Source organism: Phaseolus vulgaris, chromosome 1 (genome assembly GCF_000499845.2).
Source record: "Phaseolus vulgaris cultivar G19833 chromosome 1, P. vulgaris v2.0, whole genome shotgun sequence".
Taxonomy (NCBI): Eukaryota; Viridiplantae; Streptophyta; class Magnoliopsida; order Fabales; family Fabaceae; genus Phaseolus; species Phaseolus vulgaris.
Genome location: NC_023759.2, coordinates 7573179 through 7594622, shown reverse-complemented (window position 1 = coordinate 7594622; position 21444 = coordinate 7573179). Strand labels below are relative to the sequence as shown.

At 32.3% G+C, this 21444-nt stretch overlaps 1 protein-coding gene and 1 pseudogene across 2 annotated transcripts; both read right to left on the bottom strand.

Annotated features, from left to right (window-relative positions):
- Nucleotides 1–312: 312 nt before the first annotated feature.
- LOC137813436 (uncharacterized) lies at nucleotides 313–9401 on the bottom strand. Of its 2 annotated transcripts, XM_068615683.1 has the most exons (8): nucleotides 9061–9360; nucleotides 8891–8984; nucleotides 8476–8703; nucleotides 7663–8394; nucleotides 7293–7355; nucleotides 6987–7204; nucleotides 1540–1658; nucleotides 313–625 (listed from the first exon to the last, which is right to left on the bottom strand). In XM_068615683.1, the coding sequence occupies exons 1-8, from the start codon at nucleotides 9118–9120 to the stop codon at nucleotides 529–531; spliced, it is 1611 nt and encodes a 536-aa protein (XP_068471784.1). In that variant the 5' UTR covers nucleotides 9121–9360; the 3' UTR covers nucleotides 313–528. The 2 variants fall into 2 exon arrangements, with proteins under 2 accessions (XP_068471784.1, XP_068471783.1); XM_068615682.1 differs by having other exon boundaries at nucleotides 7663–8703; nucleotides 9061–9401.
- Nucleotides 3055–3919, bottom strand: LOC137815327 (shaggy-related protein kinase eta-like; annotated as a pseudogene).
- Nucleotides 9402–21444: the final 12043 nt, after the last annotated feature.

Here is a 21444-nt window from a genome sequence, read left to right as displayed (position 1 = left end):
GGTTTAAGTAATTTTAAAGAAACCTAATTATGGCAAAATTTAAATTTGGAATACAAAACCTTCCGTTTTACTTTCAACGATTTTAGGAAACTATTACAAATCTTGTGATATTCAAAGATGAACTTGGGTTGTGGGGGTTTGGTCTAAATTTTAAACATTATAAAAAAAAATGAGTTTTGATGTTAAATAACATACCTTGAGTTCTCTTCAAATTATAGAATCACTTCTAATTTTATCAGTAAATAAACAGAACCTAAACGAATTGTATTAAAAGAGAGTATTCTTATGATCAACGAAAATGGTTCAGTAATGTGGTATCAAAATTCAAATTTACTAAGTATAAATAAATTATATTCCACAACTTAAATTACAACCATAATAGTTATCAAGAGTCTCGTACATTAGGGCCTATATTTTAGTTTTTTCTACGTGCCCATGACATTTTCTAGCAATTGATAGTAATTCATAAAGTGCGAAAAAAAAAAGATATGACATAATTAGATGCATGAACTCTAAGTCAGATACAGGTCAGCGCTCGGACAGTAGAAAATTACACGTTGAATATATGGAAGCAGCAGCAGCATTCACCGCTAACTCTTTCTCGGAGCTATTAAATGTCGATGATCTACACTTTGTACAATATCAAAATTGTCAAATTTCTGATCATTATTGTAGAAAGCAGATTTTTTACATTGGTATAAAATTCTGGACAATTTTTAATGCATGTTTAAAAGGGGAAAATAGGGGCAAAAATACAATCTGTAAATGGCTTATTGCTTCTAAACTTCACACAGATAGTATTCACAAAAATACTCAAAAATGTGTTTCCAAGACTCATTTTCAAAGATAAACACAGATTAATTTGTCCAGATCAAATATATGATTACCATAAAAAATTCAGGGCAAGGGAAATTAAACATGGGTAAAACGTATATTGAACAGAATCTAAACTGAACCAAACATCCGTGATAAAAGACAAGGAAAACCCAGGTATTTCACTTATCTAAACTGAAAATTGAACACATAATAAAGCAACAAACTTAAGGTACGTAATTCCCTAGGTAGAGAAAGTGATAATTTTCACAGGAACAAAAGTTCCAGTACAGTGCATAAGTATGCATGAGGGAACAGAATTAGTAGTCTTTCTTGAAAATGCATAAAGCTGTTTCAGTTCAATAGCAAAAATAGACACACAATCTCAATGGAGATCAAAAGCCATTATATGCAAACATTTATCAGCTTGCCTTGAAATAAATTTCAAGAGGATGCTTGGTACTTCAATTTTATTCTTATTCCTTTAAAATATTATATCAATTTTATTTCACTAATTTATAATGAGCATAGATGGCTCACAACAAATTAAATTTGCTTTATTTTTTCAGAAGTCTTGTTCTCTCCTAAATTCCAAATACTGATAAAGTCCATATTGGGATGTTATCTTTGTGTCTTTCTAGTTTAAAGATACACAACCTGACCAAAAGTACCAAGTCAACAACATCAATAGAACATAATTTTATGACATGTGATTAACACATTTACCTGGAATTTTTTTCAGAATTTCCCAGCTGCTGTAAACCAAAAGCCACACTCCAGTTTACATGTTGAATGCCCTGGTCACACAGCAATTGTTTTTCTTTCACTTGATTCAACCAACACTCCTGAAATTACCAACAAGGAAAAGTTCAGATTTGGATGAAGGAAAAAGCACAAACTTGTTTCTCAGTAACTTGGCATCTTCCTAGGTAGTGTTGGCAAAATCCTAAGTATTGGTTTATGAGAAGCCACTAGTATTAGTGGGTAGCTTTCCTAGACTCTGTATTAAGCAAAATAAACAATAAGTGATCAATTGTATAATACCCTCTTCATCAAAAATTCAAATCTCTCCCATTCCAAAATATTCTCTTTACTGCTAAAACCTTATTAAAAGGACTGCTTGTAATTGTATGTTTTGTAGACACGTGTGTTCTTATATATAATGAAGAAGAGATAAACTAACAAGTAACAAAATCAATAAATGAGAAATATTTGCTAAGATATTTCCCTATTTGATGTAATCAAATATCATATTTCCCTATTTAATGCAATCATATATTTAACACTCTCTCTCAAGCTAGAGCATATGTATCTAAGTCAAGTTTGTTATAAATGTTATCACCCAACATCTTTGAGAGACCTAGTGAACATATCAATCAATTGGTTGCTAAAGCTAACAATGTCAATAATGACAAAGCTGCATCAATTTAATGTAGGTGTGTGAAGATGACATGTTGAGGAACTAGCAACAAATGGTGGCGAGTAGTAGCTACATGATTTCATTCTTAGTCCTAATTCTCAACAAGAGCAGCTATGACAAATGGAGCATCAAGATTAATGCTCTCCTTGGTGCGCTAGATGCTTGGGAGACACCAAGAGGTCATATCGAGTTAAAGAATAGGGATGACCTCTAGACAAGAAGGCTCTCTATCTAATCTATTGAGGATTAGAGTATGATGCCTTTGTGAAGATTTAGGAACCAAAGCCAACAAAAGAAACATGGGAGAAGCTTCAAACCTCATACAAAGGAGCAAATCCTGTGAATAAGGTACGTCTTCAAAAAAACCAAACTTTGAAACATTGCATATGAAAGAATGTGAAATCATATCCGACTATTTCTCTAAAGTCTTAATGGTCACTAATCAACATAAGAAAAATGGTGAAAAGTTTGATGATGAATAAATTATGGAGAAATCTCCTAGATCATTTGATACAAAGTTTGAAGTTTTTGTTGTCATCATCGCATAAACAAAAAACTTGAAAGCTATGACTATTGAGCAACATTTAGAAAATAAGAAAGGGATCATAGAGCAACTACTTAGATGCAAGTTGATTCAACCCACAAAGGTCACAATAATCAAAGCCAACAAGGACAAGGTTGCGGTGGAGATTGAGGATAAGGAAGAGGTCATGATGAAGAACATGAACAAGACGATGTTGGAGGCCCTATGACAACAACAACATTCAAAGAGGAGAAAGCTCCACAAGAGGTTATTAGAAGGTGACACCTTATTGATGGCTTGCACGAATAATGAAAGAATTGAAGACAATTGTTGGTACCTAGACACTATAGCAAGCAATCATATGTTATGAAGCTCAAACACACCTTTTAAATGGTCTAACACATATCAGACACTGACACGCATACAACAAATATCGATTAAGTGTCCAAGTCAAAAGACATTTTTTTGGATCTCTACAATTGATGATTTTTCAAGGGTGTATTTTTTAATTCCTGTTTGAAGTTAAATAGAGGGGGAAATGGACTACCATTGGGTTCTCAAAGTTCATCAAAGAAAGGATGAGCACATGCTTTATGCACAGTGCACCTAAAACTTGGAGAGTATAGCAAAAGCCAGGATGCAAGATCAATAGCTTCCGAAGGCATCTTTTTGGGAATATCTTGCGTCATGGGTGTGCTTTTATATTTGGGATTCATACGACGTTCCTCTCTAGTGGGTGTGCCAACCACCTTTATAATATGTACGAGTTGGTCAACAACATTTTCACTAGGAAATAATGGCTGGCCTAAAAGAACTTGTATTGATTGAACTTAAATACTTAGTGGCACCAAATATAAGTTTTGATGTTTGATAGAATCGTGAACATATGCACGATATATTAGCTTCACCTGAACCATAACTTTTGCACTACCAAAATCACATTCACTTGGTGAGTAAGAGGATCCACCAGTATATTTTTAGTCTTCTTACTCACCAAGTGAAGCTATGGGATTTTGGAAGTGCAAAAGTTTTAGCCCAAGGGGAAGCCAATATATTATACATATGTTTACGATTCTATCAAGACCAGAACTTATATTTGGTGCCACTAAGTATACAAGTTCAATCGATTTTGATTTGTTGGTTGTGTAGACCAGCTCATACATATTATAAAGGTGCTTGGCACACCCACTCAAGAGGAAGTACACGGTATGAATCCCAACTATAATGACTTTAGGTTTTCACAGATAAAAGCACATCCATGGCACAAGATATTCCACAAAAAGATGCGTCTAAAAGTTATTGATCTTGCATTCTGATACTCTCCAAGTCTTAGGTATGATGCGCTTGAAGCATGTGCTCATCCTTTCTTTCATGAACTCCCGGTTAATTCCTATTTGAAGTTAAATAGAGGGGGCAATGGACAACCATTGGGTTCTCGGAGTTCATCAAAGAAAGGATGAGCACGTGCTTCAAGCGTAGTGCACCTAAGACTTGGAATTGCAAAACCCAGGATGCAAGATCAATAGCTTCTAAAGGTATCTTTTTTGTGGAATATCTTGTGCCATGAATGTGCTTTTATATGTGGAAATCTAAAGTCATTGTATCATACATATGTTTACGATTCTATCAAGACCAGAACTTATATTTGGTGTCACTAAGTATACAAGTACAATCAATTTTGATCCGTTGGTTGTGTAGACCAGCTCATACATATTATAAAGGTGTTTGGCACACCCACTCAAGAGGAAGTACACTGTATGAATCCCAACTACAATGACTTTAGGTTTTCACAGATAAAAGCACATCCATGGCACAAGATATTCCACAAAAAGATGCGTCCAAAAGCTATTGATCTTGCATTCTGATACTCTCCAAATCTTAGGTATAATGCGCTTGAAGCAAGTGCTCATCCTTTCTTTCATGAACTCCCGGTTAATTCTTATTTGAAGTTAAATAGAGGGGGTAATGGACGACCATTGGGTTCTCGGAGTTCATCAAAGAAAGGATGAGCACAAGCGTAGTGCACCTAAGACTTGGAATTGCAAAACCCAGGATGCAAGATCAATAACTTCCGAAGGTATCTTTTTTGTGGAATATCTTGTGTCATGGGTGTGCTTTTATATGTGGAAATCTAAAGTCATTGTAGTTAGGATTCATATGACGTTCCTCTCTAGTGGGTGTGCCAAGCACCTTTATTATATGTACGAGCTGGTCAACAACATTTTCACTAGGAAATAATGGCTAGCCTAAAAGAACTTGTATTGATTGAACTTATATACTTAGTGGCACCAAAAATAAGTTTTGGTGTTGATAGAATCGTGAACATATGTACGATATATTAGCTTCACCTGAACCATAACTTTTGCACTACCAAAATCACATAGCTTCACTTGGTGAGTAAGAGGATCCAACAGTATATTTTTAGTCTTCTTACTCACCAAGTGAAGCTATGGGATTTTGGAAGTGCAAAAGTTCTAGCCCAAGGAGAAGTCAAATATATCATACATATGTTTACGATTCTACCAAGATCAGAACTTATATTTGGTGTCATTGAGTATACAAGTTCAATCGATTTTCTAACTTCAAATTGAGAATTTCCTAAGATAAATTTCAGAGTTTCAAAATTATAAAATAAAAAAATTGTAGCTAACAAATTACCCAAAAACCATAACACAAATTAACATCTCCTAAGTTCAATATTTAAAGTCAAGACCATTACTATGAAATTAATGCCTGCTTATAGAAATAGAAAATATATATCAAAATATAAAAGTGAAAGTTAAAGTAATAAAACAATTAAGAAAGAAAAACTATATATGGTTAAACATACATTGATTTCCATCAACTGCCCTCAAATTAGAGAGAGAAATTAATAAGGATTTTCTGCACTTGATTGATATACATATAATTCGAGATCCAATGCTAAGTTGCTAACCAACAAGGTCAGAAATTTAAATAATGCATTATTTTGAAGTCACTTAACACCAACCGAGAAACTTGCTGGTATCTTAAACTAAATCGCTACTAAAAGGTCGAAGGCACTAAACTGAAAAGAGATAATCAAAGGGGCAGTCCTGATTTTGATTCTAATAGCTAAAAAATTAAATACTCAACCCCACTCCCTAAAAAATAAAAATAAACAAAAAAATGAATGTAATTTATAGCAAAGAAGCTTAGCATGCATCTAATTAATTATCTCCAGGCAAACTCCATCCCTTTGCAGGAATGGTGCAAAAATCTGGCAACTAAATAAAGCTCTCAATGTTCAGCCAGATTCACACTAAAGTATTTGTTTGTTACAACAGCCAAAATAGAATAACGATCAACAGAAACAAACCCATAAAAGGTAATAAAATAAATTTGAACTAAATTGCAGCCATTATACTCATTAAGACAAGAAAAATAAGTCTTGTAAAGTGCGAAGGAACAGAGATCAAAACAAAGGTAATACTTTATAGAAATAGTCAAGGAAGCAGGATTTCAAATCCTATTATATTTCTGAGTCAACAAAAGTGCATTAGAAAAAATGGGGAGAATACTCAAAACAAAGCTATTTATAGTTATTTCAAGGGCAAAAACAGGTTTTTGAGACCTGTATCACAGTTTATAATCCTACTGAAAACATACTAAGAACATAAACAGAAAACAAACCAGCCACTACCTTACGTTTCTTGTATGCGCACCTATTCCATCCCCCACAATACCTTACTTAGCTTGTACAAACACCTATTCCATCCCCCATAATTTCTCATATATTATAGCATTTACTAAATTACTGAACCGAAAGAAGTCTAGAGTAAACCACAAAAATATTAAAAAGATGTTGTCTCTTATGCACTCACTAGTTGTTTTTCCTCTTTTGAAAGTGCTTCATCCTATTATATTTCTGAATCAACAAAAGTGCATTAGAAAAAATGGGGAGAATACTCAAAACAAAGCTAGTTATAGTTATTTCAAGGGCAAAAACAGGTTTTTGAGACCTGTATCACAGTTTATAATCCTACTGAAAACATACTAAGAACATAAACAGAAAACAAACCAACCACTACCTTACGTTTCTTGTATGCGCACCTATTCCATCCCCCACAATACCTTACTTAGCTTGTACAAACACCTATTCCATCCCCCATAATTTCTCATATATTATAGCATTTACTAAATTACTGAACCGAAAGAAGTCTAGAGAAAACCACAAAAATATTAAAAAGATGTTGTCTCTTATGCACTCACTAGTTGTTTTTCCTCTTTTGAAAGTGCTTCATCCATATGATTAAACAAAGCAGTCCATCTTGACCCATGCATATCTGCAATTTGGCTAGTGGGAAGTCCCGCAAACATTTTCATAGTGTAAGGATCACAATCTTGGCTATTAGCAAATTCCTTTGATATAAGTAAAGGTAACTCAGTAGTGATAACGGATCGAACTCTCCTCCTACTTCGTCGCAAAGCTGGGAATTATAGAAAAAAGTACAAAAAATAACATGTAAGCAGCTTACCTACAAAACCTGGCAAAATGAATTAGATATATGGCTTTACCTGAAAGGCGTCCTTTGATATCTTGATGCAGAAGCTCCAACCATTGAGAAGCAACAGTAGCAGCTGGAAAACACAGAACCACCCATATCAGCAAAGGCACAAGGAAGAATCTATTTTAAGGAATCTTTCTTCAGTATCCCAATCTATCACTGAACAACTACTTATGGTACCAAATGTATAACATTTTCTACTCAAGTGTAGTGTAAAAAACTAATTTCAGACCACATCAGTTCATTGCTAGCTTTTAAACTCTAATAAGATTAAGAACCCTTGCATCAATTATGCATTACATGAAAAGACAAGCATAAAAGGAGACAAAAAAGTAAACTGAGCATAATAAAGCACAAGCATGAGGGAAATGGTTACAAGCCTTTTAGGGAAAGAGATGAAACCGTTGTGACATTAGAAGATTCATCGTTTGACAAATTGGTAGAACTCATTGATGCCCTAGTTTCAGATGACAATTTCAGAGCCAAAACATCATCCTCCATAATATTCGTTGACTGCGTCATACAACTTTTAAGACTTCCTTTCTCTGCAGTGCTTGTGTCATGATCACAAACTTTACCCTCCAAAATCAGGGAAGAAGAATCATTCATTGTTACAGGAAACTTTCTTGGTTGTTTGTTCCCTGAAGAGCTAGGTAGGACCCCTTCCTCGGCCACATTTTCTTGATCCCTCTTACTAGCTTCTAAACTTCCATGTATTCGATGTGCTGCTTGCTTGCTCGCTGTGCTTGTGCTTTCATGTTTTTCAGACCTTACAAGATTCTCAATAATTGAAAGAACTTGTTTTCTATTCCTAACATGATTTATAATTCCGGGGTTCAACTCATTCAGCAGTCCACTTGGAGCAGCAATCTTGGTAAATCGGTTAACCTGTTCCCTCTTTGCAAGTTCCATCTTTTTCTTGAGCATTTCACTCTTACTTTTCCTCCCACGTTGCTTCGGCTTTGGAATACCAGCGTGAGAGGGTGACCAAAAGCCATATTCCTTCATCTGCTGCCATTTCATCATTGGATCTTTCTCCTCCAAAGGTCCAACACAGCTTCCACTCTCCGATACATCCTTCAACTTAAGAGAATTGCGCCCTCTAGAGGAACCTGCAGGATCCAAATTCACAGAGCTTGAAACATCTTCTGCATTCAGATCCACATTAATTCCCCTAGAAACTACTAAAGTACCATGTCCTTTATCTTGCTTCTCAGTCAAAGATTCTTCGGTAACTTCAACATAGCCCCCGCTCTTGTTTGCTTCAGCGTTAAGATCCAGAGGCCTATCCGCAAAATTCACCTCTTCCGGCAACGCGTTCCTTCCTATTTTCCCTTGTTGAGAAGATTCCAAGGCACCCAACGACCACTGCACAGTGTTTTCCTTCTTGATTTTAAACTCCGAATAACGGCTATTAGTTTCTGAACAATATTTATTGAAATCCCAAATTAAAATTGAGACTAAAATGCAAGTATGTGGGATTGAATTTTACAAAACAAAAACAATAATTAAATCGGATATTTAGATGAAAAGCTGAATCCTTTGGCGATAAAAATGCATGCTTGTGAAAAGCTAAAACGACGTAGTTTGGCTGAAACGCGAAATTACCCTCTGAGTGAGCAAGGGAGCCAAGATCTTTCATCTTGACTCGTTTACGAGCGTTGTGCTCAGCGTGAGTGATTCCTCGCTTCTCTCCCGCGATCTGAAACACAAAGGTCGAATGAGAAGATTCAGATTTGAAAGCAAGAATCGAAAAAAAAAGAAAAAAAAAAACCGACCTTGGAATTTGTGAGGGAGGACAACAGCGACGCTGTTCCAGAATTGCAATCCTCGTTCATACGTTAAATCAAAGATTGTAGTGTGTGAATGTCGGAAGGAGAAATTTAGGGTTTGTGAAAATGGATCTGGTGGGTGAGAGTGTGTGATAGAGCGAAGAGGGAAAGAGAGAATAAAGTTTGAATTCGCAGATAAGTGAGCGCGCGTTCCCTCCCATGTCCTGGGCTCACATGCATACAAACAATATGGAGAAGACACGCGCACCAATGTATTTTCAAACATTCAAAAATTGAAAAATCTTCATGTTTAAACAATGATTGATTTGTTGTTATGTTGCTACGTTGTTCCGAATAAAAAAACTGATTTCTTAAATATCTGAGATTTGTAAACAAAAATTATATACCAATAAAAAAAACTATGTTTCTATGAATGAAAATTCTTCATCCAACGATTTTTAGAATTTATATGTTATTTACAATAATTGTTTAGGGGGGAAAAGGAGAGTGGTCATTTTCAAATTAAAAAAAATTGACATGATTATTATGTTATTTTCAAAATTTATTTGAATGAAAAGATCAAAATGTATTCTTTGAGTAAAAAAATATCATTGTGATCAAATTATCATAATTGTTAGATAATCAAATTTATTTACAAATATATAATTTATGCTTTTAATAAATTTATATGAAGAATTGTAATTATATTTATCATCAACTAGTAGGAATACAGGCGCGAGAGCGCCTGTGTATCTGCATTTCTTTTTTTTTCATTTATATATTAAACAATGTTATTATTCGCACACTTATATTAACAATAGAAATTTATAGTACATTATGAATAAAAAAAATGTCATTATCATCACTATTATGTAAAATCATTATATCTTTGTGCGAATTGGTTTAACGAATGCGAGTTATTAATCATCATTCTAAGTGTTTCATTCTTTACAAATTTTGTTTCTTACGAAAGAATGTCAATTATGAATAAATTGCAAAATGCACACATATATATAAGAAAGAACAAATTTGCAAGGAAAATAAGAACAAATTTGCAGAGAAAAAAGAGGAGAAATGAGAGACAAATAAATATAATTATAAATAATATATAATCATAACAAGTGTAACAAAGAAGTTGGAAAAAGTGAAGAAGAGAATGTGCATACCTAAGAAGAATGAAAGAGTTCTTTGTGTTGAAAGCATGAAACTTTCTTCTTCTTTTTTCTTTGATCATTACACATCATTACACTTTTGGGAAATAAGATTCACTTCTTAGATCCATCGGGGTTTTTCTCAACCATTGAAGAAGAAATGGAGAAGAATGAGATTTGAAGGAAAATGTTTGATTAAATAAGTGAAAAGAGGAGTGACTCAAAACATTTTGAATTATGTTTACAATTACTCCATAATTCATAATTCAAAATTTAAAATTCAAAATTTAAAATTTAAAATTTAAAATTCAAAATTTAAAATTTAAAATTCAAAATTTAAAATTCAAAATTCAAAATTTAAAATTCAAAATTTAAAATTTAAAATTCAAAGTTTAAAATTTAAAATTTAAAATTATAAATTCAAAATTTAAAATTCAAAAATTCAAAATTTAGTTTTTAAAAATAAAGAAATCACAAAATGATAAAGATCTCCTCTCATATATTTTTAAAATAAGAAAATAAAATATATGTATAAGGATAAATTTTGAATAAAATAAAATAGAAGTTAAGAGGAAAATCCCCTTTATATATAGGTACAGATTAAATATATTTTAATCATTTTTATAATTATGATTTTTAAGATTTGATATTCTCAATAATTATGATTTCTTGGTATGAAAGATAATATTTTATAAATTTTATGTGGAAATTAAGAAAATTAAGGATGATGAGTGGGCCAAGTATGTAGATTAGGTAACTAAATTATGAATAGGATAATGAGTTAAGAATACTCAAAAATATTCTAAATTGCTTCTAGAAAATCAACTACAATAAATAAATACATTACTATGAACTCAAACTCATAAAAAAACACAAGATATTGTCCTTACACATATGCAAGACTTAGAAAGATGAGAGAACTTGAAATTTATGTTGTGTTTGGATTGGAGGGGATTTGTGGAGAGAGGAGGGAGTGAATTTGTGAGAATTAGAGAGGAGGTGTGAGAATATGTAGGAGAAAATAAAAACTTGTTAGAACTAAAAAGTAAAACAAAGTTTATCGTTGGAAAACTTGATGTCTCCAACTATATGAGCTTGGTGAAGAATGTGTTGTTAGATTACTAATCTTACTTTTTAAAAGTGATTTTGAGTTGTTTATATAATATTTTTTATAGGTTTTAATTTAAATTTGTTTTAGAGTTTTGAATTCTTTAATAAAAGCTAAGTAAATTTTAATTGATTAAAAATATTTTAAATTATCTAATATATTCTTATCTTTTTTTGTGTTTACAACTTGAATTATTCTTAAGAATACCATAAGGAAGTACATTTGATGTTATGGTCTTTGCCCATTTCTCCTTCTGGTGAGGTCTGCTAGATCCTTGGCGGGATCTTCACTTGAAAGTTGAAATGACTTCTCATAGTGTGAATGGTAATTTGAGTTCTTGGTCATCTCCTTGTTGGCTTGGATTGCATCACTACACCTTCACCCTCCCGAGTCAAATATCAATCTACAATAAACATCAAACAAAAGCATAATAAAATTCTTTATTAAAAGAAAATTAAGACAAGTGCATATAAAGAAAAAAAAGTAAAGAAACAATGCCCTTTATTTTTGGAAGAGTTTTATGTGAAAAACTTAAGGTGTTACTTTGGAAATATTTGTTTCTTCATTTAGTTTCTGCCATTGCTTTATGCTATGAAATAACAAGACAAAGTACTTTTTTTTTATATAATTTTGAGAAGAAAAGTTAGAATTATGTTTTGAATGAAAAGAAGAGTCCAAAGTATGCAATCCCCCTTTAAGGATATTTCCCTAATTATGTTTGTAGGGGGTGCTATAAGAGACTCTTAATCTTTTCTAGTTTTTCTAACATCTCTTCTTCCTCCTCTTTTATCTCTTTTCTTTCTCATCTCTTTCTATTCTTTCTTTCTCTTCCTTCTTTAATAAGAGCTTGTACTTTTTTCTAAACTCGTTATCTCTTCTTATTAAGTTTTTTTCTCCAACTATAAATTTTCTTTTGTTTCATTTCTTCTTTGTGTTTTTTTTTTCTCATAAGAAGGCGAAACAAAGCTTCTTCTAATGCAAGCCTTTAATTCATGGCATTTCAATATTTTTGATTTTTTTTTTCTAATTGCAACATCATATTACCTTTGTTTTCACCAAAACATAACATATTCTTGAAAACTTAAAGTAGTCATTGACACTTTTCTCTCTTCATTTACTTAGTGACAATAAAAAAGTTTCTCAACCTTCATCTTCTAATATAAATATCCTTCAAAAAAATTATTTCCATAGAAGGGAGGAAGTTCTACCTTAGAATCTTTATAGTGTTTCTTGTCTTCTTTGTGAACTCTTTCCATGTTTTCTCCTAGATTGTTATTTTTGTTTCATGAATTGAACTAACATGTCTTTCAAATCCTCATCTTTTTTCCTAACTTTCGCATCTCTTCTCCTAGTTGCATCATCTCTTTTTTCAAGTTTTCTTTCTAATTTTTTTTGAAGATTCTAATCTCATCTCTTAGATTTAACTCTTCATTATTATCCTTGTAGCTTCCATGCACACTAGAATGTTTACAATATCTAAAATGGTCACTCATTTTTTATCAAAATAAAATTTTCAAGATTTTGAATGGTTTTCAATAATATGGAGTGATAGATTTTCACAAAAAATTTCAAGTGAGTATGTTCATGTGCCTTTATTTGGACCAAAGGAAGGTTTATTAAGTGTGTAGAAATGAGATGCTAGTTATTGCCATAGATTAAGATTACTAACATAAAATTTTTAAAATAAATAAACTTCAAAGTAAATTAGACAAATCCTAGTGTGAAAGTCCAAGTGATAATTGTGAGCCCCTTGAAACACTTTCACGAGTCTAACATATTTCTATTATAAGACTTACTTTCAAAGACATTTTCCCAAGACACCCAAGAAATAAAAGAAAATACACAAAAATAGAAAATTACAAGTTACAACACAAATTTTCGTAACAAAAACATCTTAAGCATACAAGCTCATGTTAGAAAGAATTTTGCTACGAATTTTTGGTGTTTGTGATGGAAATTTCGTCACTAATTTGTTTTGAAGTATTTTTGTGTGGATTTTTTTCCACCTCTCAAATTGCCTCTTCTAACAAGAGTTTTCACTATTTTAGAAGTTCTTCCTTAACTCTTAAAGTCACCGAAAGTAACTTGAACAATAATTCACCAAGACAAAAAAAAATACTACCCTAAAGAGAGGTGACGATGGAGGACCTTCCCAACCACCTAAATCATCAAACTCAGAAGAAAAAGAAGTATTGAATAGAAGATTATTTTCTAAAAGATTATCTTTTTGAAGCCTTGTAAATTTGTATAGAGTAATTAGGATTTTCTAATTCAGTTTTTAAAATTCTATATTAGACTTTTTAGGCCTTGTATTTGGGACAAATTTTATATTAGAATTGAAGAGCTTGAAGGGAAGTCTACTTGTCATCCACATAGGCACCACATGGACACCTACATGGATTCGTTTTCCTTTCTTTTCCCAAAGTTACTATTCTTCTTCCACATGGTGCAATGGGGGCACCTACTACTTGCCTTCTCCTCTTCTTGTGCAACTTGTCACATATTGAATGGAAAGCTTTGGGGTACATGGATACATGGCAACTCATGAATGAAGTTTTTTAGGAGCCACATGTCATTCCATGAATGGAGAGTTTTCGAGCTCCATTAGTCACTTTTGACTCTATAAATAAAAAGCTCTTCTATTGTAAACATAAAACTTTAATTGAGTAATGAATCTCAGCCTAAATGGTTTTCAAAATTTCTCTCAAGTCTCACTTCTCTTTTCTCTCACTCTCTAAGTGTAGAAGCCTTAGAAAAGTTAGAAACTTGGCCTAACCTTTTTCCTAACACCCTTCTCCAAACCCAAACTCATTCATATTCTTACCCATTTTCATTGAAATCTTTCGCTGCCATATCTTTTCCAATCATTCAAACCATCTACTGTAAGAATGTATGACTTTAAATTAGAGGGGGGTGAATGGTTTAAAGAGGGTTATCGCAAACTTTTAAGTCAAGAATGAAATTACTTCAAGAAACAGTTGATAAGGAAATCAATTTGCCAAAACACAAAGCAAAAACCACAGCACCAGAAAAACAATCGGTTGTTTCGCAGAAACAATCGGTTGTTTATACCAGTTCACAAATATCAAAACTGAAATTAAAGAGATTAAGGATAGAGAGAATGCACACAAAGGTTTATATTGGTTCACTCTAAACCCAGAGCTACATCCAGTCTTCCCAGAAACCACTGGGGAATCCATTAAGCAATCAACCCTATATCACTTACAACACAACCAAAGAAGTGACATTGATCCCCTCAAGACACATACTTCCTTTGGTCAAACACAACAACACTAAGAATGCTGATCTTGATCCCCTCAAGAACACACAACACTTCTCAGCAAACACACAAGGTTCTTTCAACAGATACAAAGGATTACACTTGTTACAGAACAAATCTGAAATCAATACAAGATGAAAAATCCTATCTCACACTCTTTGATCAAACTCAATCTCTAAGCAATTCTCAAATTTTCAAAATCTCAATCTCTTGAAAAACTCAAATCTATTTTTCTGTATATATTCAAAGTTGTTGTTTGTTATCAAATCTTAACAAACTATTCATTGCATTTAAATTTTGGTCAAAGCATTAAAAACTGGAGCGTAAACAGTTAGAAAATCATTTAATGCTCAGTTAAAGCACAAAACAGTTTTCTGTTATGGTACCAAAACAAACAATCGGTTGTTTCCACGATTTAATCGGTTGTTTTGGTTTTGACAGCAAGTCAACCATTGAAAACAGTTTTCAACCTTTCTAAAAACTCCTAAGTATAAAACAATCGATTGTTTCGACAAAACAACAGGTTGTTTTTCCCTTAGTTTCAAAAAAACTTTTCTTTTAAAAGGATTGAGAATGCTTATGCTTTGGATTTAATCAAGAGTGGATTATACATAAAATCTACCCCAGATCCTAACTAAAAGACAGCTCAGCAACAGCAAGCACAACTAGCCTTTCATTATCCTTTAAAGGGTTTGGATTCTTCAAAGCTTGAACACACTTGGTTCAACATCTACAACCAAAGAACTTAGGAAGGAGAGGGAGAAATCCATCATTTGGTACTCAGAGCTTCAGTTTCTTCATAAAAAATAAAAAAAGAGATAAGTTCTTGATTGTTTTCTTTGTCTTGGTTGAACAAAACCATACCGTGTTTGTTCTTTGTTGTTTTTCACGTTCCTCATGGATGGTTCAATTATTTCCATTTTAATTGTTGTAGATTTATCAGTTTTCAAGTATTGGTGTTTCTTTGTGTTCCTAGTTGAGTTCGAATCATAATCTACCAAGTTTCATTTTGATTTTTGTTTTAGTTTTTTATTGCTATTTTTTCTTGTGTTCTTGATAATACGAAATGAGTTTCTTAATGTTTGGAGTCTAGTATTGAGTGTTTGTATTGTTTTGATTTAGTTTTCTATTTGGTTTTTGTCTTGTCATGTTTCTCCTTTCATTTGTCAAAAATAATTCTATGATTAGTTGTGTATTTAAGGTGTTCGATGAAATTTTTATGAGTTGCACACCAAGTGTTTGTAAAAATATCTCATATGAAAATAAAGTTGTATAAGCTTTTGGTGCATTTTTTGTTTTAGTTTTTAGTTATAAACTTACTATTTGATCATTAGTAAGTCTCTTGCATTGCAAATTCCTTTGTGTCTAGTAGTTGTGTCTTTTCTTGAAATCTTTAGGTTTCTATCTTGCTACCAATATTTTGTAAATTGCTCTGGATTGGGAAATTTATTGTGATCAAAATACCTTTCCAAATTAATTGAAATTTTATATCTGAAAAGTCCAATATGTCATTGATTTTAGGTAAAAGAGGCACATCCTAATTCTAAATAGAAAAAAATATGATAAATCTGAAAAGCCAGGACGTTCATTGTTGACAACTAGGTTTGTGCGATAATCTTTGCTCTCGGTATTTGATTTGTTAAACATTATCCAGGGATCTGTTTGACTTGAAATTTTGAGAGGATGATTCTTGAGATGTTACCTATAACTAGTTAAAATTTGAGAACCAAATTCCATCCAGAACATTTTTGCATAAATTTGGGAAGCTTTGATGCTAGTGGCAAATCTAGTTTGTTTTTGGTTTTTAATTCATTATAGTGCCTTTGTTTGGTTCTTTTTGTTGTGAAATCTATTTTTCTTGTGCCTTAATTTTTGTTTGCCATTTATTGACTTTCATTTCACTCTTGCCTACATATGAATCCCATTTGGTTTAGCCTTTTCAAATTTTAGCTTTTCTTGATTTTATTTCTTAAAATCTTGGAGAAAGATGTGAACAACTTTGGAAAAGGTTGAGGCAGATTTTTGATGACTTTTTACGACAAGTGCAGCGTGTTTTCAGAAGTAATGATGTGTGCCTAAGGACGGATATCGAACAAAATAATCGATTAAAATATTCACTAAATATAAAATATAATAATAAAAGTTTGTTGGAATTTTTTTGTGATGGCAATGATTAACAAGAAAACAAGACAAAGAGTTGTTGCTTCAATTGGAAAAATAGGGATTGAGTTTCATCTTTCTCACTCTTTTGTATTTAGATTAGCCTGATAATATTATGTCCTTTGATTGATATTGATGCCCCTATAAAAATCATTTATATCGGTTCCTCGCATATAAAATTCTTAAGGTGTTTCTTAAATACTAATTCCTCGCATACTTATAAAAACAACTTAACTTTACGATTAAACGTTGATAGCAATTAACATTTCAAGTCTATTCCTAACACTCAAATATGTTAAGTATTATTGATTAGGTCAGAACCCTAAAAATACTTTTCAGTCAAATATAAGATTCTAAAGCAAGAATTAGAAGCAAAACAATAATACCAATAATCAATCAAGAATAGAATATTATGTTCAGAGATCACCTCAATACATAAGAGTTTGAACATATTACTCTCAATCCTAAAGGGTAGAATTAGCCACACATCTTCTAACAACTTCTATTCTTCCAATTGGGTTATATAAGTCACTGAATGGTGTTTTCTTCTCAATCTTTCACACTAGGGTGCCTCAAGCCTCCTATTTAACCTAATCTTTTTGGCTTAAGTGACTTCTCGCTTGGGCGCTAATGGGCTCACTTGGGCGAGTAAAACATAAAAAGGCCCAACGTTATTGGCGCTATCTCGTTTGAGCGAGATCCACTGGTGGCATCTTAGTTTTTTGCGAATTTGGGTAGCTTTGGTGAGTGTTGATGCATTCCAACTTTCTCTTTTTAACTTTGTATATTTCCTTTTGCCCAATTATCTCCATTCTTCCCTAGAATCCTGAAATTAACACAAATTTGGGAATAAATCGTTCTTATTCAAATTAAAATCATAAAATAGTAAAAATGTATAAATTCATAAATTAGGGGTTATTTTATACTTATTTTAGCAATTAATACTCATAAGTGTCGATATTTTAATATGAAATATTACTGAAATTTGGCACTTATCACTTTTCAACCACATTTTTTAGGTTTTCTTGCAACTCTTAGAGTGCTAACAAAGGAGAAGTAAAAACTCAAAGAGGGCTAGACCAGTTGGCAATCAAATACACTTCAAAGTTTGCACCAAAGATCAAGAATATTGGAGAGTTTGCATGAGTTATACCACAAAAATTTAAGGTTCTTTTAATTTGTGCATTTGATTTTTGGAAAAATGCCATTTGGAAATTCCATTGTACTTTTGTTAGTAAATTCATTTTAGACTAAATGTGTGTCAATTGAATCTAAGTGTTGATTGCACTTCTACTAGGAAACACCTAGTTATATTCACTTGCATTTAATTGCTTTTAATATTTCTTTTATTTCCTTTCTTTTATTGTTGTTACTTTTCAGGTCTTCGTGGTATTATGAGAGTTCCTTTCTTATTATTCTTTAAACCTTCCTTTGGTTTAGTAGGTTTATTTGCATTTACATACACACACTTTTAATATCTTGTTAAAACTTATTTTTGAAGTTACTTGAAGGGTCTTTTGTGAAGACTATCTAAGGAACACTCTAGTTAGGGAATACTTGGTGCTTAAGAAGTCCTTGTACTCACTTCTCTTTGTAACAACCAAAAATATTTGTTTTTGTAAATTGTTTGTTTCCTTTTTGAAAACACTATAGAAAATACATTTGTGAAAACTATTTTTCCATTAATCTTGATTGTTTGTGAAAACCTTTGAGCTTTTCAAAAATATTAACAATGAGTAATAGGTCTCATGGTTCTAGTGTTCATGGGGGAGTTGGGAAAGATAAAGAAGATAAGCTTAAAGAAGAGATTCAAATACAAAGAAAGAAATTATTGAGCTAAAGGAGGTGTTTTTCCAATTTCTAATTTCCCAAGAGAAAAGAAGAGAAAGGTCTAAGAGTAGGCATGGGGAAGGTTCTTATAGAAGGAGGAGAAACACTCATTATTCCCTAATAGAGAAGATGAGAATAGTAGCCACCATAACTTAGACTACTATCAACAACAACCTAGACAACATAGACATAAAGCTCATCACACACATAAAGAACCTAGGGTTGACCTTCCTCTCTTATATGGTAGAGAAGATGTAGAAGAGTATTTGAACTGGGAGATGAAGGTAGATCAATTTTTTGAATGCTACCAAGTTGAACAAAACTGAAGAGTGTCCTTATCTACTTTGAGCTTTTAAGGACCAACTATGTATTGGTGGACCTCATTAGTCAAAGAACTTAGGTTCCATAATAATCCTCATATCCAATACTGGAATTAACTTAGGTTTTCCTTGAGGAAATGACCTGTTACTATTGAGGATAAGTGGAGATTCTACTCAACTTGCATGAAGAAGTGTTTGATGAAGACAATTTATTCAAAGGTTTATGGAATATGTAATTCATGGTCTTAGTTAGGTTAATTTTTTTTAAATATCATTTTGCAGTCGGAACCTACCTTATATCTCATAGTCATAGTGATGATCTTAAGCACAAGGGTCTCTTAAAAATAGTCTTAAGAAACTACTCCAAGTTTTTCAAAAATCGTTTTACTGCACACAAAATTTAATCCGTTGTTTGACAAAATAATTAATTCTTTGGCACTGCATCAAAATTACTTGACTTTTTCAAAATTCAGTTTTGACTCCAAATTCTGTTTTGTTCACATTTTCAATTTTCAACTAATCAGAAAGTGGTTATGTTACAACCAAGAGTATTTTCAAAAAACAATATGTTCTTTTGAACTTTAATCTGTTGTTTTTATAACAGTCCTTAACTATTTTGATATGAAACCTAAAAAGAAAGGTTAATCTCCCGGTCAAAATACCCCTTGCAATTACAATTTGCATGCAGTTTTCAAGTGCTTTCATTAAGAGTTTGAAGTGAGTTTAGTTTTTTGAAAGTTTTTCTTAAAAACATTTAAGTGCTCTTGTGTTGGTGCCTTTGGCTTGAAATTCAAGGTTCTTTCAAGTGTTGTAGTTGTAAGGGTCTTGATTCGAACTCTTGAATCTGCAATCAAGATGTTTTCCTTCCTAAATATTTTCTTTTGTAAAGGTGGTTGTGTTTTTACTTCTTGATGGAGTTTCTAGAAGTTAGTGTGTTGCTGGAATAATGTGTTTTAGCTTGTGATCTTGGTTCTTGGAGGTTCAAGAACTAGGAGGTTTGTAAAGATTGTTTTGCTTTAGTGGAATCCATGTTGGTATAAGGTGAAACTGGATGTAGCTCTTACTGAGTGAACCAATATAAAAATTGTGTGTGTGCATCTCTCCTTTCTTGATTACTGCTTTAAAACTGAAATATGGAAATCTGTGATAAAATATACCTGTTGTTTCAAAATTGAATTTTTTGTTTTAACTGTTGTTGGGTTAAATCATACTCTGTTTTTCAAGATTCTGATAAGACATTAATCTTTCTTAAAATTCAAAGTATCTTTAATCTTTGACTAAGTAGTACATGTTTTAAAATTCAAATAAGTAATCTTGTTCAAGATTCTATCATTTTGATACTCATTTCAAAAAGTCTTTTAAAAGTTGATATAAGTTAAAAAGGTTGAAAATTAAGTTATGAGATTGGAATTAAAATTCTTTTGGTAATGTTCACAATGCACTTCTTCTTAAGTAGTGTATCCTGTAAATTAAAACATAATTTCTTACATATCCTCCTTGGTATTCAACAAACCTTAAAGACTATTAGTTTTTCTGATATTGATGGGCTTCTCTATCAAGAAAAGATTGCTAAGGAGGAGCTTGATCATGCTCTTCACTGTCAACATTTTTTTTGGAAAGAAAGGGCTAAGATGCTATGGTTTAAAGATGGGAATAGAAATACTGCTTTTTTCCATGTTGTGGTTAAAAGGAGAAATAATTCTAGTGGGATTAATCGTCTACGGATTGATAATGAGGTTATTGAGGATCCTAAACTCATTAACGATCATATTTTGGATTTTTATAAAAATCTTTATGCTGAGTCTATTTCTAATGTTCAGGATACAAACAATATGGAATGTTTTATTGGTACTTATATTTCTGAGTTGGTTTCCTCTGAGGATAATATGATGTTGAATAAATGTCCTGATTTTTTGGAAATCAAGAATGTTGTTTTCAATCTTAATGGTAATAATGCTCTTGGTCCTAATGGTTTTGATGGTATTTTCTATCATTCTTGCTAGGAAATTATTAGGAAAACTTTTCGCAATGCTGTTCAATAGTTTTTTAAACAAAGCTGGGTTCTGCCTGTCATGAACATTAATATGGTATCTCTTATTCCTATGATTGTGGGTGCTGAATCCATTAAAGATTACAGGCCAATTTTTGTTGCTAATTTCAAATTTAAGATTATTTCCAAGATACTGGCGGATAGGCTTGCACTTGTGGCTGCTAGAATCATTTCTCCTAATCAATATGGGTTTGTGCAAGGTAGACAAATTCAGGATTTTATAGGTATATCTTCTGAAGCTATTAACATGCTTTCTAAAAAGGTTAGAGGAGGTAATGTGGCTTACAAAGTTGATATTTATAAAGCCTTTGACACTCTGAGTTGGAAGTTCTTATTATTAGTTTTGACACGTTTTGGTTTTCAACCCTCGGTTGTCGGTTGAATTAGTACAATTCTCTTTTCAGTTATGCTTTCTATCAGAATAAATGGACGCTTGGTGTTTTTTTTCCCTTATAGTAGAGGTGTCACACAAGGTGATCCTTTGTCTCCTT

Bases quoted from the DNA above. Each gene is read 5' to 3' on its own strand.
- LOC137813436 (XM_068615682.1), bottom strand. From the start codon at position 9,120: ATGAACGAGGATTGCAATTCTGGAACAGCGTCGCTGTTGTCCTCCCTC. The intron at 7,356-7,662 runs GCTTGTAACCAT...TGTGTTTTCCAG, and splicing joins TTCATCTCTTTCCCTAAAAG to CTGCTACTGTTGCTTCTCAA. The intron at 1,659-6,986 runs GTGAGTGCATAA...TGGTAATTTCAG, and splicing joins CAAAAGAGGAAAAACAACTA to GAGTGTTGGTTGAATCAAGT.